A 27617-nucleotide genomic window follows, 5' to 3' on the forward strand; every position below is an offset into this window, starting at 1 on the left:
ACCGGACAAGGGGTTACATCTCTCTTTTCTCATGTCTTTTTCACTGTTTGTTATTATACCACAGCTAGGCCCAAGGACATGCTATCAACACAGGTGCAGGACTTGGAATTAGCCATGGTTTTGTACTTTTCCATTTTTTAGTAGCTAAATTCCCAACATCACATGTTCATTTTTGTCTCATCTGGCAATATTCAATTGGCATACCAAACAACAGAATAGTGTTTGGGATGGGTTGCAGCACAAACAGCTGGGGCTGAGGACTGGCCTGCAGAGGCTTCCCAGCACGGAACAGAAGCCCCAAAAAGCAGAGCAGTCACATTTCACACTTCAGCCTCATGGGCACACAACTGAGGCTCAGCCACAAGAACATGCACCTCTAACACTGTTCAAGAGAAAAGCCTTTGAATAGTTATTTTTCACCCACAAAAATCTCAGAAGGATTAAGAAAACAAACAAATAAAATGATTAAACAAGTCAGAATGTTAATCTTGATTAATTTTTTAAACTTTTTTTAAACTTTTCCCCACCCTGATCTGGCTGCTTTGCAGGCTGAAGCACAGGTCACAAATCAATCAGTCCCAGCTTTAAAATTTACAAATTTACAATTTACAAAAAGAAATTCTTCAAAGAGAGATAATAATTTCCATTTTACAAAGGGATGAAAGAAGGGCATAAAGCTGAAACTACTCATCTATGGTTTCACATTGTGCAAGTATCAGTGACAGAAACAAAACTTAGGGAATCTGAGCTATTATTATGTGAAGAAATGAACAGTCTCAATTTTCTTATGAAAAGTAGAGCTCAGTAGAAAACTTTCAGTTTATAGAAATTAAGATTTACCTTGAGGCCAATACTTCTGATCACAAAGCTCATTTTATTAATGACAAAGTATTTAGCTTAATTGTTAACTTTTACATGTTACAACAAGCTCTGTAAACTGCAAAATACTGCTGTGAAGGTTAAAATCCTCTGATAGAAAAGAAACAAGAAAATTCAGTTACTATGCAACACTGGATATGGACAGAAAGAGCTTCTGTTAGGGAAAAATGAAATTATTTCTGTGATGTCTCACTGCTTAGAGATGTACACATTTGAAATATTCAGACAATAAATAGAGAGTGTATTACAGCCTGTAATACCCTCACAGCAAAGCTCTCTGTGCAGTGCTGTATCAGCTGATAGCACCAGACATTTTGTCACTAATTTGAGCAAGGCCCTGATAGCTCACAGTGCTGCACGCTCTGGAAAGCACAGTGTGTTTGTTCTGCCATCCAAAAGTGTGATGGGATGGACAGACAGAGTCACAGGGCTCCCTGCTGTCACCAGGCAGGCCACAGGCCAGCTAGCAAGGTGCACATATGTGCAGCACACATTAGAGACTGGTACTTTTGCACTAATGGGTTCTGTGAATTTCCCCCTGTAAAAGCCAAAGAACTGCTTGGCCTTTTTGGTGTTTTCATCTTGGCTTTGGTTCCCACACATTGCTTCCTCCTACTAAGCAAATAACACTCAACATTTTAACCAATAAGGAAAAGTACTTGAATTAAATACAGACATAGGTGTGCCTGCAGTGGCTGTTCCAAAACTGAGCCAAGTGAACACAGCAAATTAAAAACTCAAGCAATGTCAGTGAATAGCAAATTTGTATCATCATGAGAACAAGCAAGGTGCAGAGATGGTTAACCAATAGCAGAAGGAAAACAGTTTTCTTCAAAATAATGCACCGGCTTGTATTTACCCTTCTCTCAGACCTGGTAAAAATATTCTTGGCCAATTGTTTCACAGAAGTATATGACATGCAGTATTTCATGGCTTAAAAAATAAATGTAACCACAACTATGTCAGGATGTGATCATCTGCCACCTGCTTCGTCTCTCAGCTTTTATTTACTTTTGAAATATAAAGAACAAACTCTTCCCTAGAAGCAGCCTGCAACTTTTATCAAAGATTTCTAGGCCTCCTTCCATTGCTGATCCCCACATTCTTTAAGGATTTGCCCACACATAACCTTTGAGACAAATAACATCACCTCACATTACAGAGAAGAAAACTGAAGTGCAAAGAGAGCTCTCATTCCAATAAAAGTCAATGGCAATTCTAACAAATATCATCTGCTCAGTTTTAGTGCTAAAATTCCAGCCTGTGGTCACACTAGGAGCCCTTAACACAACAGAGGAACAGAACTGAGCTGATTTCATGTCCTGGGCTTGACTACAGACCTTGAAAACTTGGAAACAAAGAATCCAAGTGCTCAATCAAGAAGAACATTCAAGACATAAAACTGTAATTTTTGAGTTTTATAGCATGCAGAGGCCTGGATGACTACAAAATCATAGAAAGAAAAGCATATTTCTGTTTCAAGCATTTGGGTTAAAATTTTATTGTGCCAACATTCTTCTTATTACCAGAATTGTGACTAAAATTACAAGACCACCATAAGTGATTCCATATGACAGTTTTCTTATGTTACACCCATTTAAACAATTAACAGTAATTTACATACTTCCACTAAAAAATTAAATACTGACTTTCTAGAATTAACCCTAGTTTTTTATTAGAAGATCAACCAAATGCTAACCAAAGTAAGAGGGAAATTTTTCACAATTTTAAAGTTTTGGATGAAACTATACCCACTATAAAATAAGAAGCAATTAATTTCTCTTAGTTCTTTAGATTTTTTTGATCCCCTGGGAGAGGGCTGAGAAACCAAGGTTCCTCTGAGGGCCCAGAGCACTTCTGCTGCTTCCTTTTCAGCAGCAGTTTACAAGAGCTGTCCCACTGTATAAAAGAAACACCATCTTTCTTAAAAATTCAGCAAGAACTTCACCATTCCAGAGCAAGAAATAAGTAATAATAACTCCAAACCCCTGTAGTTGGTTTGGTCACTAAGAGTCTGAATTTAAACTCCAAACTCTAAGAGGAGATGAATTAATGGATGAATAACCTGAAAAATTAAATTCACACAGCTTTGTTGTTATTTTTTGTAAACCACCCAAGTAAGTTAGTCTTAAATAGTTTAACAAATTATTACAATCAAGAAAAAAAATCTAACTTGGAATGAGAGAACTTGAGCTAAGAAACAAAATTGTGCACAAGTGAAGCAGGAGATTCTCCTTGGAGATGTGTGCTCCAAGCACTGAGGAGGCACAACCATAAACCACAAACATTTCAGACAAGTGAGTCACTGCCAGCCAAAGGCCCCATCCACCCCACGTCCTCTGCACAAGCCTGGATATCTCGAACAGACTGAGCATGTGGGGCATTAAATCAAGCAAAGCAGTTCAAATCCCACTGCCTTTCCTTAGTGCTTGGCACCTAAATAATTGAAGCATCTTTGAATATGTTCCTTATTGGCCTGGTGCACAACTATTCAGGAGACAGAACTTGGACACAGAGAGGAAATTCTGGATGTACTTTCAATTCACTCAACAGGGACATCACTGAGATTTCACAACACATCTGACTACAGTTACAAAGACTAGAAATATCTGTCAAAACATAATAAAGTTGTAAAATAACTTTAAAAAAGGATGACAAAGCAAGCCTAACAACCCAATGTACTAAAGTCATCATAATGTGCATTTCAGATTACACTGAGGTACTACAGAATACAAAGCCAGCATTCTCAGTCCATTAAAAACATTGTATCTTATACATTCTTATTGTTCAGCTTTTTTAGATTGTAATTTCAATGGAGTAACCAAAAACACTTGTTAGAATTAATGACACCCCAACTGCATTTAAATAACAAGCATGGGACTCCAGGAATTTGGACTTTCTTTCTCCTCTGGAGGTTTTCCAGAACATATCCACTCCTACATCTGAGGAAGCAGGCTTTTGTTTAGGCAGGATCCTTTGGGACTGGTGAACTGAAAATATCACTTCTTGCCAACAACACCATAACAAACCATCCTGATCCTTAACATGACCTACTGTGAGCAAACTCTGTCTGTTTACCATCACTTTCCTTGCCCTGCCAGTCATGGCAATCAAATAAAACACAGCCTGAACCCTGGCACCAGACTTAAAAATGCAGGAAAAGAATTCTGGGATCTTGCAGGCTTCCTATGAACTACCTGGCAGTTCCATGGCAAATTCAAATCATGCCATGAGATTATTAAAAGGATATTTCTGAGATTTCCTAATGCAAATGGTACCACTGCCTTTAGCAGGATATTGGTGAGCAGGGATTGCTCAACTGGAGCTGACTTTCAGGAGGTGTCAGCTCCTACTGCTTTCTTTAACTACGTCACTTTCCTTCGGTCTGCATGAATAATCACTGGAAACCCAGCTGCTAAACCAGCCAGTCCATCTGTTACCCCTGCTAATAAATGGATTGTTATCTTCACTCTCACTAAAGAGCCATGATTCACTGGGATTGTCTTTTTGGGAAACATCTACAGAAGTATATTAGGTGTACATATATATGTGTGTGGTTGTGGATCCCATCTTTAGCAGCCCAGACATATCATTTAGTGTTTTCTTGGTTTCCCTTCTGCCTGAAGATAACATGAACCTGGTCCTTGGGGAGCAAGTTTTCAGCTGAGGCTTCTCTAAAAAGCTTAATCAGATTTAAAGCCAGGGGACCACTAGAAATCCCAGTGGCATGACAAATTTTTGTCAGTGACAAAATCTGACCTTTTGGCACCTCTCAGTTTGATGCTTCCTGTTCAGAACACAAATAATTCCAGGCACAGTATGGCTAACACTGGCACAAAAATACACAAAGTAGATAGGAACACACATGAAAAGACTGTTAGCACTAGTGTAATCAAAGAGATATTTCTCAAACATTGTACAGAGCTTTTAAAGGGTATAAAATGTAGGATTTTTTCTCTAGTGCAGTTAGGGGTCATTGCTAATACAAGAAGCCTGGATATCTTGTTTCATAAAAAGACAAGACTGATTCTGTGTTTCCAACTGTTTGCTTGAAGTTTATGAAACAACATTTTTTTCATCTTTTCATTTGGTGAAAGAAGTTGATGATTTCCACTGGAGGAAACACTGGGGTCCTTTTCTCATATACCTTAATACACCATATGGATGTGCAACATCCATATAATAAATGCCTTTCCCGTGGGAACTGATGATTTGTTTCTTAAATCATAATTTCATTGTTCCAGTCATACACACGTGAGGCAAACAGAGCATCTGCCAAGGGGCCACTGGACTGAGGAGTTGTCACTGCATTAAAACAGCCATGAACCAGAGCAAATAACACCACCAAATCATTGATCAAATTCTGCCAAACTCTGCCACGACCACGTGACAGCAGAAACCAGACTGCTCACAAGCTTTACTTTGAATTTAAGCATCAGGTGAATCAGAAATGAACAAAATCCTCAGACACAGGGATATTTTAAGCTCCTCGATAAAGGCCAGCGATCAGGAGCTCAGGGGGACATGTTTGGCTCTGTAGTTGCCTCATGCCAAGAAATCTTGGCATTTACTCAAGAGACCTCCCACTATTTTAGCCAATAAATTACAATACCAACTTGTAAAATTGTCCTTCTTGATTGAAGATAATAATTTTTTTTAAATTTCAAGTTTTATTTTTTAGTAGAGCAATGAGAACAATTTCTCCTCCAAGAATGCCAGGAAAGCCTTGTTACTAGACAACTGTAATCAAATCTGAGCACTCAAAGTGATCTGAATACCTGGGTAATCTGAAATGACACTGATTTCTTTATTGGAAAAGATAAAGCAGATACTTGTTTCTGAGATGCCATTCCAGGTCTGGGAAGAATGATGGCTTACCTTCCTGAAATTCCCACATGTCTGGAAATCTTCTCCTCTCAGATTTGCAAATCTACTAAGACTTATATGCAGTGCTTGAATAAAAACAGTCATCTAAATTCAACAATTTTCCTGATAAATAGTCAAGATCCTTAACAAATATTCAGTAGTGTTATTTCTCCATTTAGACTCAAATCACTTTTAATGCAGTGGGAAATCCAACTGTGCTAGCCCAAAACTGTGTTCACATTCTTTCTTCAGTCCATCCTGTTTGTTTTTCAACCAGAGGTTAATAGTCCACACAAACTGGCATCATTCATTTAAAAGGCCTCTAGCTATTGTTGTGTGTCTAGCTGAACTGCAAACAAGAAATATCCTCAATATTTTCTACCCAGCAGGGGTGGACAGAAAGAACTTGAGAGCATTAGGATAGGCTGACAGTGGAGCTGCATTTATATAATTTTGCTGGGATAGTGGTAGGTTGTAATATTTCTACAGATAATATTGCCCCAGCAGATGCTACCATGGGAAGATTTAAGGTATACACAGTCTTTGAGAGGTTCCCTTTTTGGATATTCTAGATGGTTCTGGACAATTTACAATATTCTAGACAAATAAAGGGTCGAGTTTTTCAAGCACTGCCTCCATTTCTTCATATATAATCACTATGGAAACAGACTGCAAAGTGATACACATAAACCATACAAAGGTGGCACAAAATTATCGCTTATAATTGATATTACTTGCCACCACAAGAAATACTGATTAATAGATTAGATTATTGTGAAAGCTGATACGACCATTAAAATGATCGATATTTTTTCTGCCACAGTAGAAAGCGTTGGGCATGATCATGCAATCGGTTTGCACAGTAACAGTTCTCCTAGTGCTTTATTTTGGACTGTACTAACCTTTAAATCATTCTTGCCAGGTTTTTTCGTGTACTGCAATCTGCAGCACTTCACAGCACCGTGCTTTCGGCAGCACGCCGAAGACCACCTAATCTGTGTCCTACAAACACTCCCGCATCCCCTTCAGGAATGATCCACCCTCAGCGCCAGGGACAAGTCCGGGGATGCAGCCCCGGGCCCGCGGGCCTGCACTGGGTGTGAGCCGGGGCCGAGGAGCCCTCAGAGGCGCCTCCATCGTCCCCCTGCCTCAGGGCCTCTCCGGGAGCTCCCAGCGCTGCCCCCTCAGGAGCAGCGCTGCCCCGGCTGCGGGAGCGCAGGGGGAGAGCTCGGGGTGTGTTCCGCCTGCCAGTGAGGAGGAGGAGGCGGGAGCCATTTCTGTGTGAGGATGGGGCGGATGCGCGACCGCCAGCCCCCGCCTGAGGAAGCCTCTTTCTCTCTCCTGTCACCCCCCCGCCGACTCCAGGGCTTTAAAAACAACCAACACGATGGGCAAAATGCGACCAGGAAAAGGGGCCGCTCGCCATGCCCTCAGCCCGGCCAAGCGGCGCCGCCATTCCCCCTCCCGCCCCGCGCTGCAGCAGGGACCGGACGGGAAACCCCGTGCACGCGGGGGGGAAGGGGAGGCAGAGGGAGGAAGGAGTGGGGCGCTGTGACGCACTCAATGGTGCAATATCCTTCCGCGATCCGACAGAAAAAGTAGTTCTATGTTCCACGTAGCCTCTTAGACCCCAGAGGTTCATACACAACTTTGGATTAACTGAAAAAGTCGCGTGACGGGAATCTCTTGGGATACAGGGCTTAAACTGGAGGGATTCTTGCTTTTTTGCGCGTGGTGTAAGGTGAATATCCATGCGCAGAGCAGAGCGCAACGAGTCCGGCAGCAGGGCGGGTATATAAGGCGGGCGCCGCGGAGGGCTTGCCTTTTCAGTTGAGGACAGAGCTGGTGATCGGAACATGTCAGGGGGCTCCGCGGATTATAGCAGGTATGGCGAGGGCCTGGGCTCTTTCCAGGTTCGGGGGCTTCGTGGGTTATGCGGGGGCGGCCAGGGAGAGAGGAAAAAGTCGAAAGAGGGTGGAGGGGGTGGGAGCCGGGGGGCCCTGGGGGAGGCAGGGCGCTGTGCTCAATCAGCCCTGCGCCCTGGCCCCTCCCGTTCTAGACGTTTCTGTCCCTGCGCTCCCCTTGCTCGCGGTTCACAAACGGTTTTAGCTCTAGTCCTCGGGGCTCGATTTTCGTTACTGGCTTTCTTAGCAATCAAGTCAGCCCTAGAAAGGACTTTTTCGAAATTCTTTCGTGTACGGCTGTGTTGTAGCTTTAATATTTAAATGTCTTTCCGTGGATTTCTTTTTTCCTCAATATTCTATTCTCCCTCTCGCCATTGCTTCGCCCCGGGTTTTCGGGCCGCGCTGAGCGCGAGACCATTATATTTTTTTTGGCGGGGGGAGGGGGAGGCCCCCCCCGGGCGATCGCCCGGCGCCGTCCGCCCGCAGCGCCCGGTTTGCGCAATCCCAGGGGTGGAGCTCTCGCGAGAGTTCCCGGCGGGGCGGGGCGGGGGGATCCGCTGCAGCGCCGGGAGCGCGCCCGCCCCCCCCCTTTCCCCCCGCGCCGCCGCGGGAGCGCGCGCTCGGTGCGCCCATGGCCGCGGCCCCGGGAGGTGGGCACCGGCTTCGGGACACTGCGGAAGGGGGGCACGAGTCTGGCCATTGGCAGCAGCTCAGAGCACCTGCTGGAATGATCTGTCACGGCTCCCGCCGCTGTCTTAGCCGACACGTCAGCTCGCTGTTGCGTGGTGGTGGCTCTTGTGCTAACAACGTGTTTTCTTTAATGGCAGAGACCATGGCGGCCCAGAGGGAATGGAGCCCGATGGTGTCATCGAGGTGAGCACTTACGAAGTGACCTGAGAATTAAATCGCTGGTGGACAGGGGTATTGGATTTATTTTTTTTTAATTCTTTATTACAGAGCAATTGGAATGAGATTGTTGACAATTTCGATGATATGAATTTAAAAGAATCCCTTCTAAGGGGCATTTATGCGTATGGTTTTGAGAAGCCTTCAGCTATTCAGCAGAGAGCTATTATTCCATGCATCAAAGGTATGCAGTAGATTCATTAATATCAACATCAGATAATTAAGAAAGCATTGTGAAATGCATACATTGTTTCATTAGTGTGCAGTAATAACTAATTTCAATCTTCATTGAACAAGTGATATGATGGTACACCATCTTTCGGGACTGACCTGAAATGGAGAGACCTCTTTAGTACTGATCACTTACCTCAAGGGGAATTAAGTAAAACTAATGTGATTGACCCGTGTGGGAGCAGTAAATGTGTATCCTACTTTTTTTAGGGTATGATGTGATTGCTCAAGCTCAGTCAGGTACTGGCAAGACAGCCACATTTGCTATTTCCATCCTGCAGCAGTTGGAGATTGATCTCAAGGAGTCCCAGGCACTAGTATTGGCCCCTACCAGAGAACTGGCTCAACAGGTATTGATAGTGTAGTTTAAAAAACAAACAAAAAAACTTTGTGTGTTGCATAGGTTTCAGGTTTCACAACTGTGAGACAACATTACCCGACTTCTTGAGGGGCTGCAATGAATATCCATTCAGAACCCTTTTTGTGCCCAATAATGGGGGATACAAACAGCCTTCTGTCCCACAAGTCTTCTGCCTCCTTGAAGAGCTGAGTTGATAAACATGGAGGGTGTGCTGGGGCAGGGGTGCAGGAGGCAGCTGCTGTGCTGTGTGTTAAGTGGAGGGAGCATCTTCAGCAGAAAAACACAATTACTAAAGCACAGTGTTCTGAGTGGAAATAAAAAATACACTTGCTGAGAAGCTGTTTAAACTTCAATGCAGTTGTGCAACATGAAAACTGCAGTGCACATTTGGTTACTTAAATGGTTTTGTTGCTTTGTATGTTTTCCTGACAATATAATTGCATGTCTTCCACCTTCAAGGCTTGGTGTTCTGTTATGCTAAGTGGGTGTGTGGTAATAACTTTCAGAATACTTGAATATTTAGATTAACTGTCAGTAATGAAGGGTCTTGAAGTACGATGTTGAACCAACTCTGAAGTAGAAAACTTACTGTCATTTTCAACTATACTGTACTGAAATGCCAGTGCAATGTCAAAATTCTTCAAGGTAAAGCTAAACATACTAAATCAGACAGAAAACAAAATAAATGGAATAAGGGCCTTTGTTAAGCCTTTGTTCTACTCTAAAGCTGTTGAGGTGAGATTTGTTTTGAAATCTGGCTGGTAGTGGTGCCATTGGAGAGAGTTCACTGAAAAGTGTCCAAGTGCTTTACATGCAGGCCTGAGCACCACCTGAGAGCTTGAGCTCACTTCTGGTGGCCCTGCTCTCAGCTTAGTAATTGTCTCATGGCAGTCACTCAATCAGCAAGTTCAGCTAGTTAAAAAAAAAGGTAACTTAACTGTTCCTCTGGCTTCTAGTTAGCAACTTGAGTTATGTCGAGTTGGGCAGGTTTTTTTAGCAGCTCTCAGTTCCAAGAGCTCCATAGTCCTTATTTGGTGTCTTGGCTTCCAAAGTCCATGAAAGCCAGTGATAATGGGGCTTAAGCTTTATTGTCCTACAAGCTGCTAATGGAAGGTTCTATTTTAGATTCAGAAGGTAATTCTGGCCCTTGGAGACTACATGGGAGCAACATGCCACGCTTGCATTGGTGGCACAAATGTGCGCAATGAGATGCAGAAGCTGCAGGCTGAGGCTCCTCACATCGTGGTGGGAACTCCAGGGCGTGTGTTTGATATGTTGAACAGGCGCTATCTGTGTGAGTATGAACCTCATTGTGCCCTTGCTGATCAATCTTCAGTGAAAGCCTCATAGCCACTAAGAGCTTCAGTGTACTTGAGTTGTGTTGAAAGTTTAGTAGTACAGAAGCATGATGTTCTTTAAAGATTGTGTATTTGTGAAACTTCATGGGATGCATCTCTTTTTCCAACAGCACCAAAATGGATCAAAATGTTTGTTCTGGATGAAGCTGATGAAATGTTGAGCCGTGGATTTAAGGATCAAATTTATGAGATCTTTCAAAAACTAAGCACAAACATCCAGGTAAAAAAGCTTTGACGTGGTGAAGTGATGCATGCAGCTTTGCTTATGGTGTGGCTGAGAATTGAATTGCACAAATGCTAACTGCGGGGTATGTGCTAACATAGAGTAATGTATTTTAGGTTGTGCTGCTGTCAGCTACAATGCCAATGGATGTGTTGGAAGTGACCAAAAAGTTCATGAGAGATCCCATCCGTATTTTGGTGAAGAAGGAAGAACTGACTCTGGAGGGTATCAAGCAGTTCTACATTAACGTTGAGAGAGAGGTTGGTACTGGTTATACTCGCTGTGGCAGGAGGAGTTGGGTTCTCTTACCTTCTTGTTAAAGCACTGTGCTAAAATTGCGGAAACCAAGGCTGAGCTTTAGTTTCTGCAATAATGCTAGTAGAGTAAATGCAAGAAGAAGAAAAACTATGCACTAGATCCAAAAGGACTAGGGTGGACCTCTTTCTTAATGTCCAGTGTCCTGTGTCTGAAGATTTGGTGCAACAATTGACACAAAAACTTAGTTGAATGTAGTTGTGTGCCAAAGCAGGCTTAATTGATTGTTGTATTGGAGTTCTGTTGCTTGCTTCAAGTTGTGTTATGTACTGAACCTGTGTCATGTTTCCTGATGATCTTTGTTCTGCTCAGGAATGGAAGCTGGATACTCTCTGTGATTTGTATGAGACACTGACCATTACACAGGCTGTTATTTTCCTGAATACAAGGAGAAAAGTAGACTGGCTTACGGAGAAAATGCATGCCAGGGACTTCACAGTCTCAGCTCTGGTAAGAATTGCTACTTCAAATCACTTCTGAAATACTGTGTATTTACTGGAGAAGAACTGGTGAGGAGGGGATATCAGTGAGAAGCAGGAAAGTTATAATATAGCTGTGCAGTGCTGTATTATCGTTCCCCCTGCTTAAAGTAAAGTGTTTCCTTTCTATCCCTACCTGCTTCGTTTCCACAGCAGGTAGGGACGCTGGGATTCATACATGCCTTTGTTCTTTGAAGAATATTCTGGTTTGGAGCATTGGAACTGTACTAATTGCAGCTTTTTGTTTTAACTCCCCAGCATGGTGACATGGACCAGAAGGAACGGGATGTTATCATGAGAGAGTTTAGATCAGGGTCCAGCCGTGTCCTGATCACTACTGACTTGCTGGTGAGCACTGTCTTTCATTGAATGTGTTCTGTTACAGCCTTGTCCCAAAAGCTTCATAATTGAGTGATGGTTTTTGTAACCTGAACTGCTGGGAGCTTATTGGAACAGCAAAGACCATGCTCCACTATGGACTACACAGTTGTAGTTCATAACTAATGATGTGGTTGACAAAAGCCTGAGATGGATAAGTTTGAAAATAGCCCCTAACGTGCATTAAAGACTTGGTGTTGCTTTGCAGGCTCGTGGCATTGATGTGCAGCAAGTGTCCCTGGTTATCAATTACGACCTGCCGACCAATCGTGAGAATTACATTCACAGGTCAGTTGGCTCTGCCCCCTGTCAGTCCCTGTGCTGGGCTGGATGGGCACTGGCACACACCCTCCTCACCAAACCTGAGCTGTTAGCATCCATGCATAGACTTGTCAGAGCTAGCAGGGAATGCAGCCACTTGTGGATTGGCTTTCTAAAAGCCTTGCCTTGCACAGCAGTGGTTCTGAAACAGGGAGGAGCAGAACTTTTGAACACTTGAAGCAGTGGGAAAACTTAGATGTGTAACAGGTTCAGTGATGAACCTTGGAGTTATGGGGAAAATACCAGCAACTGATGTGCCTCTTGTCATGTAGGCTGTGACATATTAGTGTGACACTGTTAGTGGTGCAGCATCTTGACAGCAGGGTCAGCTTGGTCTGGGTTCTGGCTGATCTGGAGTTGCTGCTGCTCAGTGACAAGACAGACCTTACTTACTCCCAGCTTGTAGAGCTGGCTTTGCTTGTGGAGGTTCAGCTGTGCCCATGTTGTGTGTGCCATGTTTGCTCTTGGTGGCTCCTTAGCGGGATTCTTCTCTGTGGTGTCTTCTGGCAGCAATTCCAGTTTGTCTCCCTAGGTTTAGTTAACTGCTTCTAGTGACTGTCCCTAAATGAAGTAAACTGTGCTTTGTTACTTGATGTAAAAAAATACAGGAGTCGATAGCAGCAGTTGATGACACAAGATGGTGCTCAGAAACGACGTTGACGTAATTTAGGACGTGGATTCGTAAGCGGCACAGTTTGAATAAAGAGCGAGTTGGTATTTATTTATTTATTTTGTCACGATTATCCCCTAAGTTTTGTGAGCCCTTTCTGTGAATTTAGCTCGTGCTGGCAAGGTGCTCTCTTGTGCAGTTTGTAGGAAGGTGGAGCTCACGGTGGGTGTAACTAAACCGCATGCACTGATGCGTCAGTGACTGATCTGGGCTTCAACACGAACGTTGAGCTTCGATTTACTCTCTAAAGGAAACCAACAAATCCTAAGTTTTCCCACTGGAAACAGGTTGAATTTAAATTCTGAAATTAAGTGTGCTGTTCCATGTTACTGGATTAACTTGGTAACAGTCTGATTGTTAAACAACAGCGTGTGCTCTGTGCTGGGAGTGAATGCATGAGGGGTGGGTGCATAGCTGAACAGAGGGGAGAGAGGCTGACCCAGGACTTCAGAACACAGCACCAAGCATTAAATCAAGATCTTACTTTGCAGCCAACGAGTAACCATGTGTGCCCTGCTGCCTGCCACGGAATGGACCTGCTGTGCTGCTGGCACCAGCTGCTGGTTTTCCTGACCAGATGTGACTTGGGTGGCAGCATAGACTGGCCAGTGGCAGATAAGAGCAGCAGTCAAGAATGGATCTTGCAGACATGTAAAGCAGATGGGTGAGGTTAACTGGAGTGTAAATGTGTTTTCTTTTTGTGCAGAATTGGCCGGGGTGGCCGTTTTGGCAGAAAAGGTGTGGCTATCAATTTTGTCACTGAAGAGGACAAGAGGATCCTGCGAGACATTGAGACTTTCTACAATACTACAGTGGAGGAGATGCCGATGAATGTGGCTGATCTCATTTAATCCCCGGGATGAGGTGGTTGTGAATCCAGTGCTCGCTGTTGCTGAATAGGCGATTCACAACGCGCATTGTGCTTCTTTCTTTGGGGATATATTGAATCTTGTCTCAATGCTCATTACGGATCAGAAATACAGATTTTTGATAAGAGAAGCGACTTTCTGTCGTGAGCTCTTGTGGGGAAGGCCATTGGCTTTGTCCACTTTAGGGTTAGACTGTTGGGGTTGGGTGGAAAGTCATGGGGTCTGTAAATTTTTTCTTTATTAGAAATTTATTTCCTAGTTCCATAGAAGTGGTTGTATTAGATGTTCTTTATCATTTAATAATTTACTTATGGACTAAAAGATATAAGTGCTGTATAAAGTCAGCCAATTATGTTAAACTAGCCTACCTTCCTTTATTGTATGTACTTACACCTCAGATTAAATTGGAAAGGCCTTTCAAAATCTCTAAACTTTTATAAGAGCATTAAAATGCATTTTTGTTTCATATGTATTTATTCAATAAAGTATTTAATTAGTGGTAAGTGTGATCTGGACCCTGTTGCTAAGCCCCAGCAAGCAAGCAATCATACTATTGTCTTAGTTAGGGTTAAACCCAGTAAAATTTGCCATATTGCACATGTCTTAATGAAGTTTGAATGTTCAATAAAATACTTCTATATTCACTTAAATTGTAAATAATTGCTTCTTGGGTTGAGGGGAGGGTGACAGCAGGGACTGCACTGTCTCAGGGTGGGAGCTGAAGGTGGCAGCTGCTGCAGCCTTGTGCCCACAGCTCCTGTACTGTCATTAATGGCAGGGTGGTTCTGGACTCCCAAGTGCTAGTGTGGTTCTGGCATGCTGCACCTGTGTCCTTAAAACTGAAACACCCCTTCATCAGTGTAGAAAATGGCTCGCTTAATAATTGGTGCTGGCTTGATGAAGCAGCTCTGCACTGCATCATTTGTGCTTCATGCCTGTCCAAGGGTATTTTTTTCCCCAAGTCATTCAGGAAGGAAAGACAGGTGGTCAAAACAGCACCTCTGAAAGTGCTCCCAAAGATGCTCATCCAGGTCACAGCTTTAAAATGGCTTGTGAGCAAGAACAGAGTGAGATGACAAGGAACCCTAAGTGACACCTTCAGAACATGACCTACCCTTTGCTGTACCTTTTTTTTGAGAGCTTGAATGGAATAAAACTTTCAATATGTTTGCTAGTAAAGTGATTTTTGCTATGTTTAATCCTAAAGGATCATCAGATAGATGCAAGATGGTGGAGGTGTGGGCTGGGTTGAGCCTGAAGCTGTGTCCTACAGGGATGTGATCATTTTGCCCAGCCAATATAGGCTACAAGGACTAATCCTTGTGTCTCTGCTTGCAGCTGATGAAGACTTTGGTATGGATATGCTCACTTCTGAGAATTTGCTTGCATGTGTAAATGCACAACAAGGAACTGCACACTAGGAGCATTACACACCCCTGTGCTCTTTACCAGTGTAAAAAAATTGAATTAAATACTCCAGCCTCAGGTTTTTCAACTGCAGTGCAGTCCTTTTATTGCAAAAAAACCACCCAAAAAAGTACAAAAGTACACAGGTCCCTGCTGTGAGAGCCCCAGCCACCCCTGAACAAAGGGTGCTGGAGGAGTCAGATGTTCTGTGTGAGCTGCTGCATCACAAGGGCACAGAGACTCATCAGCTGCAGGAATTCATCAGCACCGTCTGCCAGGCATTTGTCCACTTCCTGCAGAGGGAACAGGGAAGGGAAAACCCTCTGAAAATGGCCATGCTCAAGGCAGCTGTGTCTTGGAGTACAGTGGAGAACAAGAGGTTTGCCAGCTGTTGTCTTACTCTACACGGATTTCTCCACATCACACCCCCTGCAGCTGGACTGGGAGCCCTGAGCTCTCAGCCCCCATCCCATCTCCTGGAGGAGGCCCCCAGTGAAAGCTCCATCCACAGAGGGGTGTGGCACTGGCCCTGCCAGCAGCAGCACTGCAGGGCATCCACAGCACCTGCCTGGCTGCAGTCACTCAGGCAAAGCCTCCACCACTGCTGCCTTTCCTTCTTCATCAAAAGTGGAGCAAGTTAATGAATCTTCTCTTTTTTGGAAAGGCATATTTTATTCACCAGAACAAAACCTTGCATTTTGCAGCTCCTAAGTATTTTTTTAAGTGCTGACTTGTCTGACTTATTCTCATCTTAATTTTCCCTTCCATGTTATATTAAAAAACCCAAAACAATCAAACCCACAAACCTCTTGATCAAATTCACTAGAATAACATAATATGGATAAAAATTCACTTAAATAGGTTTCAACTCCTTCTTGTGAAATTTCTCAGGACAGAAGTTTACATTCTACCAAGAAATATTCAGAACAAGAAAAATCACCATGTGGTTCTTGGGAGAGACTGTGCAAACAAAAATCAATCTGTAGAGATTAATGAGTTTTGATTTTTTTAACTCAAGGTAGACTTACTGCAAGTTTCTCAACTATGGCAGATTTCTGCTTGTCGCTGTAATCCTCACTCTCCACAATGGTGTCATGCAGCTGGTTTACAAGCTGAGCAACAGCAAACCCCTCATTGATGAGATTCTGCACAGGGAGAGAGGAAAATGGCAGTAATTCAGCAGCAGAAACACCATAAACTGAAAGATAATCTTCAAAAATTCTGTCTGAACTGAGAGACTGCACTGCAATTTAGTGTGGAACCTGCACATTGCAGAGGATTCAGAGCCCAGCAGGGACAGGCTGCACGAGCAAGGCAGGCACAGAGCAGCAGTTCTGTCCAAACATTCTTCCAGCTTCTGACAATTTACATCTCAGAAATTTTATGAGACATTTAAAGCATTTAACAACCTCCACTGAACCTGTCCAATCCTATTCTAAAATTAGGAGAGCTTGGCATCCACAGCATCAGATGGCAGTTCCACAGCCTTCACATTTTAAAGGGCCACCTACTTAGGATTTATTTTCTTCATCTGGTCACTGCTAGTCTCAGGAATTGAGAGATCTGTAAGGCCAAAGCTTTTTTAATAAAATAAAACCCATGGCAACTAAAGACAGCTTAAAAAAAAATAAGTAGTGCCCAGTTACAAAAATGTCAAGTATTGAGAACAACAGTCAGTGAAACTATTTGGGAAGAGAGAAGTTTATGAAAATAGAAACATCATTGGTGCAACCTTATTTTTCTGTTCAGCTGAACAGATCTACATCAGTTTAACCCAGGAGAAAGCCAGAATCACATTGGTAGGGAAATTTATTTGCAACTTTGACAGCTCTTCCTCAGAAGGGAAAGACTGGGAGTCCTGACTGGTACAAGACACTTCCCAAATGTGCATCCAAACTGACTGAGGCCAAATGTTCCTCAGCCACAGCCTGGCAACAAAGGATTCACAGGGCCTTGACTGAGAGAAATAGCCAGGCTAAGCACTAAGAGAACTCTACCTTTGCCAGTGCTTCCAGTTTCTCAAAGGAACCACTCTGGCAGCCCAAGAGCAGCTCATCAATTGTTTCTTTAGGGATTACCTGTAACAAGAAGTGACATTTCTTAATTTCAGCTTTGTAAACTTGAAATTGGTGTTGATGCTTACAATAACAAAGTGTTCATGGCAGAAGGCATTTCAGAATTTTATTCCTCTACACACCCATCCACTTCTAGCAAGTATGTGGGACAGACTAAATTTTAAAAGTGAAAACTAGGCTGTGATATTTTTCCTTTACTGATGATATTAAAACAAAAACCATATCATGACAATAGACTGTCAAAGTCACCTTCCTAAATCCAACTGCTTATTCAGGACACTGACTAAGAGGAGGACATTCTTCAACAGTTAGATCAGCTAATGCTTTCTGTACCATTCTACATCTAAACAACACAGCAAATAGATTTTATTTCCAGTGACAAACCAATATCATCCAAAAAATGCCCAATGGAACAAGATTAGACCATAAATCAGAAGGAAAAAAGTTGACAGATGCCATTATGTCACTCTGAGCAGAGAAGAGCTGCCCCTTTCCCCCTTCACTCATTGTCATTCCTGTCAGTTGAGTGCCCGGACAGTTTGGTTTCAAAGCTTCTTTATGAAGCTTTTGTCCTAAGGTCACTCCAGGGTCACAGAAGTTGTGAATGACCAAGAACTTCAAGTTTTTATGGAGATGTAAAGTTGGGTTCCCTTGCTTTAAATGAGCATTATTCATTCAATAATGGAAAGTCATTCTTCTCTTTCCAACCACTACAGTCAATTTCTGCCAGGTTTCAGATGTTTGGTATCTATTCAGATTCTAGCTGGTTTACAGATGCACAAAACTGTGAAAATGGTTTAAAATTGTTCTGTAAACTCTGCAAAGCAGCAATTGCCTCTGGTTTCATCAAAGTCAGAACCTCCCAACCCCTACAATGAGCTATGATGGCAGCACCTTCATGGGAAGTGTGTCCATCATTAAAGCCCATGTATTTTTCAGCTCCTCAGCTCCTAATCTCACTTCTCCTTCTTCAGGGGTGTTTTGTTGCTATAGGAACACCTTCACACAAGTTTTATTAAATGCATTTTCTCTCAGGTTTCTCCTGTGCCTCTCAGTATTACCCATGTCATTCTAGAACAAACCTCTGCTGTTTCATTAAAAAGCAGGAGCCACACAGATCCTTGTCACTGTCACTGTGAACATTAAGGTGAAAATGAGCTGCTACTGAAAGTCATTTCCCCGTGGTGCTTCCAAACCAATATTGCAATGATCTCTACTTCTACACACACGTACAGAAAAGCACCAAAAACAGTTCTAATCTACTCTCCCACAAAAAAAAACCAACCCACAGTTTGCATTTATGAGCAGATTATTTCAACTTCAGTTTGAATTATAAGACTGTTTTTACAGGTTTCCATGATTTACAGAAGAAATTGCCAGAAACCTGCTATGTAATGTGTACAGAATCAGGCAGTCTTAGTGCATCATTACCATGCTGCAATACTAGTGAGTATAAAACTTTTTTTTAACCAAAATTTGAGCAATGGCAGATAGAGATAGGAAAAATGCTTTTCAGAGTAATTCCAGGAGAAACTGTAAGGCACAGCTTACCCCAGCAATTTCAGTGATTATCTTCTCTGTGATCTCCTTCCCACCCATTAGGCGAGTGGCACTTTGAAGAAAAGTAATTGCTTTTCTCAAGTCCCCTTCTGACACTTTAACCAGGTATGACACTGCCTGAAAAATGATGTCAGAAAATGCTAAGTGTTCACTGTTAATTAAAATCTAATACACTTTTTCAGCAGTTACTTTAAAACACCAAGTAGTGCAGAAAGCAGATTGTCTGAGCCAAGCACAATACACAAGTTACAAAACAACCTCTCCACTAACACAAATGTGTGCTGGCAGTTTGAGAAAGAAGCACAGTTCTCTGCCAGTACACTCAGCAGAGAAAAAAAACCCTACAGTTTGTCTTCAGTTTTCTCTGGTGGATATTTCTTTGGTTTTAGGACGACTTTAAATTCATCTCATCTATGGATAGAGAATAAATGAGTTTATATATTTTATTTCATACAATTGAGCAGCCTGGAAAAGTATGCTGACTTGGCCTCTTCTGCTGCCATGCAATTATGCAGTGGATTAAGCAGCAAAATTACATGGCAACCACAAAGTTACCTCATTACTGATTTTCACATTTTCCTTCTCAGAAACATCCAACAGCCTCTGCTGCTGGATGCTGTCAGACAAAGGCTTGAAGCGGAATTTGGAGCATCGAGACGTTAAAGGTTCAATTATTCTGAAAGAAAGGAAGGACAGGGGTAAAGAATGTGTGGGTCAAGTTCTCACAGACAAAGCCAACAAAGGCAGAAAAGGTTTAAAATACCTTAAGGTTTAAATAACTCTAAAACTGCAACATTGTAAAAATTAAGTGGAATCTAAGTATTGTTTCAGGCTTGCATGCATACAGTGACATCTCTATTAACTGAAAAGTATGAAATTAGATATCAACTTTTAAGCAGGGAAAAAATAAAAAAGCGACTACAGACCAGACAGCAAATCCAAATAAGCACCAATTAATTCCAGGTGTACCTGCTGATGTAGTTACAGATAAGACAGAAACGTGTTGTTTTGGATTCTTTTTCCATTGTGCGTCTTAAGGCTGCCTGGGCTGCTGAAGTCATGGAGTCTGCTTCATCCAGGATCACAATTTTAAAAGGAGGACACATTTTACCACTGAAAATTAGAAATCTGTTATTCAGCAAACAGGAAATGTACAGACAAAGGAAAAAAAAATTAAAAACATACACAGAAAAATCCCTGCAAATAGCAAGTAATATTTTAGTTAAGCATGTATCCTTGAAAAATAGAACAGATTCAGAGGTTCTATCTTTTTAAAAGATTTCATTGATTTTTAGATTAAAGACTAATATTTTAAATAAAGGCAGGGACTGAGTTACCATAAAAAGACCAACACTAGCATACTGCAAAAGTCCTCTAAAATACATACTCTTACTGTAAGATGCTTCTTTTGACACCTTATGTATCTCTTTTTACAGTCTCCCTGATTCCCTGAACTCCCAAGAACACTCCACAGACTGATTCCAGCACACAATACTGCACTGGAATCAGTCAGGCTCTCTTGGCATGCAGTTTGTTCCTGCTGCTTTCCACAGTCCATACACATGGCTTGACCTGCACTGAGCTTCCCATCACCTAACAGCAGAATCCTTTCAGAAACCAACACCCATGTTGTAGAAATTCCTGCAGATTAGAAGGACAAGGGAAGTCACTTCTGGCACAATTTACCCAAAGAATTTTTTCTATGGTAGTCAGACAACATCAGCAAAGGCAACAACATGTGCCCAAACCCAGAAGTCTTGACCTTGTGGAGTTTTTGCTGTCTGCCTCCAATGATAACAGCAACAGTAAAAATCCTCCTGGGTATTCCAACCCCCAATGTGAAATTCCATGAAGTAAAAGCTCAGCCAAAGCACTGTGTTTTGCCAACTTCTGGGCACTGCTGAGCCATCATTTATAATAGAAACAAAAACAACCACATGCTTTGTCCTGAGCAGGAGGGGTTTGATGCAGCACTCACTCTGAACGGCTTCCAGAGGCCGTCAGCTGAGCAAAAGCCTTCACTTTCTCGCGGATCACTTGTATCCCACGCTCATCAGAAGCATTCAGCTCAAGGACTCTCTGCCGGAATAAATCAGCCCTGCAAAATTTTTATTGCAACATGTTAGCAGCTAACCCCTGTAATGATATGTTATAAAATATAACAACAACCCTTCTGGCTGTTTTGAATGGCAGGGATTATTTTTATCAGCATTACTAAATAACATTGTTAAAAGACACTCCAGTTGAGATCATAAAATGTTAAGTATGAATTTCCATTAGATATTTTTAGAATCTCCTCCCGGGTTACAGAAAACAATGAAGTATAAAATTATATCAGTTAACCAGGAAGAAAAAAAAAAAAGGCAGGAAGTTGGGCTCATATGTTCAGAGCACTGTTATATGCCTTTTTACTCAAAGCCCCTGAGCAATGTGAAATAACAAGTCAAATGCCACAATGCAGTCACGAGCAGTACTACCAGAATGAAATATCCAGAAAGTATAAGACATGCAGTATTCACCTGCAGTACTATACTTCATTTAAAAAAACAAAGCAACAATTAATACACTGGATTTTAAATCCTGAGAATTAAAATGGATCCACAATATGGAGTTGTGTTCCTCCTACTAAAGTAGAAGTGGCTCTCTTCAAAAAACAGTGAGTCAAAGATTAAAAATGACAAATGGGATGGGGGAGGTATTAAATTCAGCATTACATTTGATCATAACATCAAACCAGCTTTTCATCCATCTTTTACTTACAGATCACTGAATTTACTACTCAAAAACTCCCAAGTGCTACAAGTGAATTAATTAATGTATACATGCTGAATTTTAGTCTGAGTCCCAATACTACTTTCCAGACACAATTCAATGGTGCATAACAGAGAGATTAAAAGTCAGACATTTTATGAAGCACTTTGAGACCTATGTGCAGCTATATTTACTATATTTACAATTTACTAAATAAGCCATAAAAATTGGAATTCCTTTACAAAGTTCAGTAAATCATATGCAAACCACATTCTTTCCATAGTCTTTGTTAGGGGGTTACATGGCTGCCAATCTGAAGTCCATACTGGCAGCAGGAATTGGTGACTTGTGACAGGACAAATGAGAAAGAAATCTTATGTTAGAGCTGAATTAGAATACAAAGATATTCATGAAAAAGTGCTGGGAACTACCTAAGAGCAGGCTATGACCAGAGGCACTTCACCACATGATTAGGAGACATGTGAGAGTTGATTACACTGAAGCAACTTGATTCCAGCTTACCCGAACAGTTCTCTAGCAGCTGCTAAAATAGTGGAAGTCTTTCCAGTTCCAGGTGGGCCATAGAACAACAGATTGGGAAGCTGAAACAGCAAGGCATCATTTGTAAGAAAAGGAAATTAAAAAAATATCCACTACCAGGAAAACCTGCTGACAATCTGAGCACCTAACAGAACAACAACTGTCTCTTCCTCACAGTAAATAATGGCAAGTCTTTCTCTTTTGGTCTCTAAAGGAGGACAACCAGTTGCTGTTTATAGTGCAGTATGAACAAGTGTTAATTGTGGCACCATCCCATGTTCTATTCAAACTGATATTCCAATCTATATTTATTTTTATATATACACTCCAGGGCATGTCTGAGATCACTAAACCTACAGAGCCTACTGTTCTGACTGCAGTGACAGCCAAATTTATCCAAGAATGGCTCTAAAACAGCCTGGGCAATAGCAGCAGTGCAGATGAAACCATCCTTTGCTTTCTCGGCTGCCCGGCCAGGCCGAGGGCTCTGTGCTGCCACCGAGAGCACTGCAGGGAGCAGGGGCAGCGCTGACACAGCCACGGGGACAGCGCCACCCACTCCCGGCACCGGCAAACTCCTGCACACATCCCAGCCGCTGGCAAAGGAGACCGCGGGCATTTCTTAAAGAAATTAGGTCAATTGATCTTTGAAATAATTTAATTAATGACCTCAGCATGAAAAACACAAGTGCGTTAAGGAGATATGCTGACACAGGGAGATCAGAGCAGCACAGCAAAGACTGCAGCAATAATTTTAGGATGACATTTAGCAGCACAAAGCAAAAATATCTCTCAATTTGAGAACATAGCAAAGTACTTGCAAAATATCTGAAATTCATTAGGTGGAATGAAACTGATAATAGGCTGATTTTATTTTGTCTGTCAGAGGAGCAGTATAAGCCTGTGTAACATGGTGGTCTGAATTGTGCACTTTCAATGCAGATGTAAATTATTAATACTAACAGGTAATGAGCTGCACACAGTTCAAGTCATCCTTAGACAAGGATAATGAATCCAAACTGGGAAAAGTGATTAAAGGAGTGAAAAGCCTATCTTATGAGAAGTGACTTTTTGAAGAGTTTGATTTGGTTAGCTCAGCAAAACAAAAGCTGAGAGGGAATATGACTGATCTCCATAAATACACAAAGAACAAAGCTGGCATAAACAAAATTTGTACAAGCCATGACTAAATTTTGGCTGAAATCAAGAAACTTTCCAGCTGACATAGGAGTGATAGTTTTCTATATTACTATTTCAAGCAATCACTTTTATAAATTATCACTCTAAAACTGCTGTCTTTCACAATAGGGGATGTTCTGCCTCTACATTCTTAAAACAAGGATCCAGAAGTTCCCTCCAACCCAACCTCTCAGTCTGACTTGCTTTCTAGCCCCTAATAAGCATTCTATTTTTAAAGAGTCAACTAAAATTAGATTAGAGAATTCTATGCTGAATATAGCATGTAATGCAGACAGAATGGGAACAGCAAAACCAAAACCATTCAAAGAGCAGAGAAGAATGCAGGAGTACACAACCCATAATCAGAAAATGAAAATAGAGAAAATCAGTTTAGTAACAAACATCCTGTTTTAACAACTAAGACAAGACAGTGCACAGACTCAACTGTGTATGTACCTACAAGCAGAGATAGAAGAATTTCAATTTTCAATCAATTTCTAGTAAATAAATGAATTTCAAGTTTTGCCTGCTCTTTCTGCCAATCAATTGTTGCTTGTTTCTCTAATTGCTAATAAGCAAACAGCATCCCCTACTAACAAACCCCTTTTTAAGTTTAGCATTATCCCCCTCTTCTGTGACAGCCAGAGAGATGGAGAGTGTACTGAATGGCAGCTGAAGATTCACCAATCTCTGTGCTAGGCTGGCACATTGCAAGGGTAGATGTTTGTGAGGGCATTCAGAATTTCATGTCTCTGTGCTAATTCACACACTACTGTCCTCAAAAAAAGCATCAGCAGGTAAAAGGTTTTAATTAGAATGCTCCCTAATTCCATTACACCACAACTTTACCAGTGTTTCTGTTTCAACCTCATTTATGCTGGTTTCTCACTGAAGTATTTACACCACTTTTCACCAAGCACAACCTAATCCTTTATGTAACTGTGGCAGTATTTTTAAATAAACTGCAACCTGATCTGGTTATCCATTTTTCCACGCTTGCCAGGAGTAAGCAGGATACCTGCAGGCATCACTCTGCTCTTGGAAAGCTACCTCATATAGTGCAAATCTCAGCTGCTTTTCCAGAAGTTTCAGTACAAGTGAAGATGGAAATTGCAATGATAATCCTACACTCTCTTTTTAGTTATTAAGGTATCATGAAGCAAATGAAAACTAAAGAATACCATGAACGTTTTCAGATTCTTTGACAAAAGAAACCAACAAATCTACACTCCTGGCAGACAAAAATCCATTTCTCCAGTTCAAAGCCCCTTGGACTCTGCTGTCCCCAGTTTATAAGAGGATGATGTGTGCTCTGACAGATGGAAATGTGTTGGCTACAGGGAGTTACAGGTCCTGTATGAGTTAATGGGAGTTACAAGTGCTGCTCCATTTAGCAGCTCCCAAATCAAGGCCCACACACACAGGCCAACTGACAGAGGACTGAGTCTCCATTTCCAGCACTGTACTTTAAATAAAGCACATTACTCACACCTACAGCATTGTCACAGCTGTTTCTTTGATCTCACCAGATCACCAAACTCAGTAAGAACCTCTGCAGTAATGTGGATTTACTGAAGTATGAGCCACCTCAGAGTTCAATTACACTTTCGCCTGTTTGACAGAATGAGTTCTTTCAAGAAACTAATAAAAATGTCTACATAAAAAACAAACAAACAAACATTTTAAAGTACTTGCATGATTTTGTTCTCAAATGCCTTGCTGAGTTTGGGTAGCTATGGCAAAATACAGAGCCCCTAACCATAAGGAGGAATTATAATTTGCCTTTTCAGCTCAGGAGGCCAAAAGTCAACACAAGTGCACCAGGCTCAGAATCCAAGAAACACTGCTGGATCCACAAGCTGCAGGGTTTTAAATAACTGTTGCTGAAAATAGAACTTCCCAACCCATCACCTAAGCAATGTTACACAACTGATATGTCCAGACAGTATAGGTGGCAGCAGCTCATTTCTCCTTTGCAGTTAACAGTTCCTTCCTAATTACCTCAACTCTATAAATACTGCAATCCAGCAGCAGGGCTGCTGAAACACAGATTTCTGGGGTACAACATTACCTGACAAGGCCACATCTAAAGAGCATTATCAAAGCAAACTGAACATGGAGAAAGGAGCTAAAGAAAGAAGCACAAATCTTTTACAGTTGTGTGGTACCTGTTTGATTTTGGCTTCATATGCTCAAACAAATAAGGTGTGTCTGTTTGCAAGTTTTGATTAAATTATTATTTTCAGAAATAAACAGACTCATATCACCCAGAACAAACCAAAACTGCAGCCCATGAAAACAGACAGCTTTTGAGACACAAGTGGGATTGTCCTGGGTGAGGAGGAAAAAAAGTCTCAGTATGTACAGAAGAAGGAATTGCTCAGTTTTGGAAAAAAGCAGAGCCATCTCTTGGCTGTGTACTTTATTTCTTCCTTCAGCCCCTTCACCTCCACATCAGCTGTTCTAGAAGAAATAACCATCAAACATACCAAATATTTACTACATTTTGACCCAAAGGCAAATGCAAGAGTAAACAATTGCAACTACAAATGCTCTACTCATCTACTCTGTTAGGACACACAAACTTTAACCCAAAAAGTTTGGGAATCACTATGCAAGCAGTAGATCTGGCACTTATAAATTAAATTTCTCTCATCAACCAAAATTTTTAGAGTTCAGCAGTTTCGCAGAAGCATTGACAGATCACTAAAAATGTTGAGGAGTCAATTCAGACTTGTCTATGAAAGAAAAGCTTTCTCCTCTTGTCTTAAACATGAATGTCACAAGTACTGGTGAAGTAGCAGTGTGGAGACAACAAAAGCTTTTCCAGGTTTGAAACTAATAACAAGAAGTTTACTATTTGAGCTTTTCTAGAAAAATTCCAAACTGCATCATGGAACTTACAATTCTACAGTGTTCAGAGGACTGGGAATATAAGAAGCTTTACACATATATCACAACAGGATACCACAAGAAAGTCACTTAGCCTGTTCATGAAGTGCTACTGTAAAAATGACCATTGCTGAGTGGGAAAAGAGAAATTTTTGTTACCAGTGACACAAATGTCTGTTTAAAAATGCTGATTAGGTAGATGTTGTCATTGCACTTACATCAGCACCTTCCAGGGACTTCTTCAGCACAGCTACAACTTCATCCTGGAATGCAACCTCATCCACATTTTTGGGACGACTAAATAAAAGGACATTAAATAAAATGTATTAGCTAGCAAATTTTTATAGGAAAGCTGAAATTGAGAAAAAACAACATTTCCCCTTCTGACTACATTCATTACTGAAGAATTACAGTGAATTTTGCAGTTGAAATCAAAATCACAACAGGAAGTCTAATGCCTCTGGTCTCTATGAGTGAAGCAATCTAATTCACCAGGGAGCTATTTGTCTTTTTCTGTTGTAAACACCTGTCTGAGATGTTTTTAAAAGCAGAACTGCAATATTTTACCACTTTGTGATAAAGACTTCTCAAAAATCCACAGCATTAAATGCATTCACGCACCAAAACAGCACAGTGATGAAAGAGCACAGCTTGACATGGCCAAGATTTCCCATTCAGTAGAGCCACAAAGGGCACCTACAGCACCTCCCAGCCCTGGAGCTCCCCCAGAACACGGAAAGTGAAGCTGCTCTCCCTGGTGGGGACACCCACACCTGCGACCCCATTTTGCTATGCACCAACTACCTCTCCACACCCTCCAGAGCAAAGCTCCCCCCTCACGGCCAGGCCCGCACTGCCCCAGAGCATCCCTTACTATTTCTCCACCCAGGGGATGGGTTTGGTCCTCTTGCCCTCCCCGCTGCTCCCGGCCGCGTTCTTTTCTTTGGCAGCGACGGGCTTGGTGCTGATAGAGGCCGGGCCCTTGAGGAAGGCCTGCATGGCCGTACCGGACCGTGCCGGGCTGTGCTGGGCTGTACCGGGCTATGCCAGGCCCCTCACGGTCCCGTCAGCCACAGACCCTTCAGACCCCAGAGACCCCTCAGGCCCCGCCGCCCTTCCCGCCAACTCGCCCGCTCAAGGGGGCGGAGCCGCTTCCGGCCGCCGAGAGCCAATCACAGAGCGCGGCGGCGGCGCCGGACGGAGGGCGGGCATGACGTCATGCTGCGCGCGCTCCTGTACCTGAGGGGCGGGGGGTGAGGGGGGCGGCGCGCGCGCAGGGCGAGGGGCGGGCGGTGCCTCACGAACGCGCCGCCCCACAAATGCCGAGTGCTTCCCCACAAATGTCCTTGCCCACAAAGGCCCCCAAGCGTGAAATGAACAAAAAGACCCCTCTAGAGAACAAGCGCTGCACAAGAGCAAGGGAGGAGGGACCTCTCTGTGCAGTGGGGCCTGC

The 27617-nt window shown here is 42.3% G+C and overlaps 2 protein-coding genes and 3 non-coding genes across 5 annotated transcripts; 4 read left to right on the plus strand and 1 right to left on the minus strand.

The window, feature by feature from the left end:
* The first annotated feature begins 7474 nt into the window (after positions 1-7474).
* EIF4A2 (eukaryotic translation initiation factor 4A2) lies at positions 7475-14404 on the plus strand. Its single transcript, XM_005484828.3, has 11 exons — positions 7475-7630; positions 8477-8522; positions 8607-8739; positions 8997-9136; positions 10273-10441; positions 10616-10725; positions 10845-10988; positions 11356-11493; positions 11781-11870; positions 12109-12188; positions 13598-14404. The coding sequence occupies exons 1-11, from the start codon at positions 7602-7604 to the stop codon at positions 13740-13742; spliced, it is 1224 nt and encodes a 407-aa protein (XP_005484885.1). The 5' UTR covers positions 7475-7601; the 3' UTR covers positions 13743-14404.
* On the plus strand, positions 8850-8920 carry LOC113459021 (small nucleolar RNA SNORD2). Its single transcript, XR_003379815.1, has one exon. It is a non-coding gene; the product is annotated as a small nucleolar RNA SNORD2 (small nucleolar RNA).
* Positions 11036-11216, plus strand: LOC113459020 (small nucleolar RNA SNORA81). Its single transcript, XR_003379814.1, has one exon. It is a non-coding gene; the product is annotated as a small nucleolar RNA SNORA81 (small nucleolar RNA).
* On the plus strand, positions 11575-11702 carry LOC113459022 (small nucleolar RNA SNORA63). Its single transcript, XR_003379816.2, has one exon. It is a non-coding gene; the product is annotated as a small nucleolar RNA SNORA63 (small nucleolar RNA).
* On the minus strand, positions 13892-27347 carry RFC4 (replication factor C subunit 4). The gene is made up of 10 exons (XM_005484827.4): positions 27039-27347; positions 26383-26461; positions 22076-22155; positions 20781-20900; positions 19772-19915; positions 19358-19478; positions 18794-18919; positions 17165-17245; positions 16196-16312; positions 13892-15460 (listed from the first exon to the last, which is right to left on the minus strand). Exons 1-10 carry the CDS (start codon positions 27161-27163, stop codon positions 15365-15367), a joined length of 1089 nt encoding a protein of 362 aa, XP_005484884.2. The 5' UTR covers positions 27164-27347; the 3' UTR covers positions 13892-15364.
* Between the last annotated feature and the right edge of the window lie 270 nt (positions 27348-27617).

The sequence above is a fragment of the Zonotrichia albicollis genome, chromosome 9, assembly GCF_047830755.1.
Source record: "Zonotrichia albicollis isolate bZonAlb1 chromosome 9, bZonAlb1.hap1, whole genome shotgun sequence".
Classification (NCBI taxonomy): Eukaryota; Metazoa; Chordata; class Aves; order Passeriformes; family Passerellidae; genus Zonotrichia; species Zonotrichia albicollis.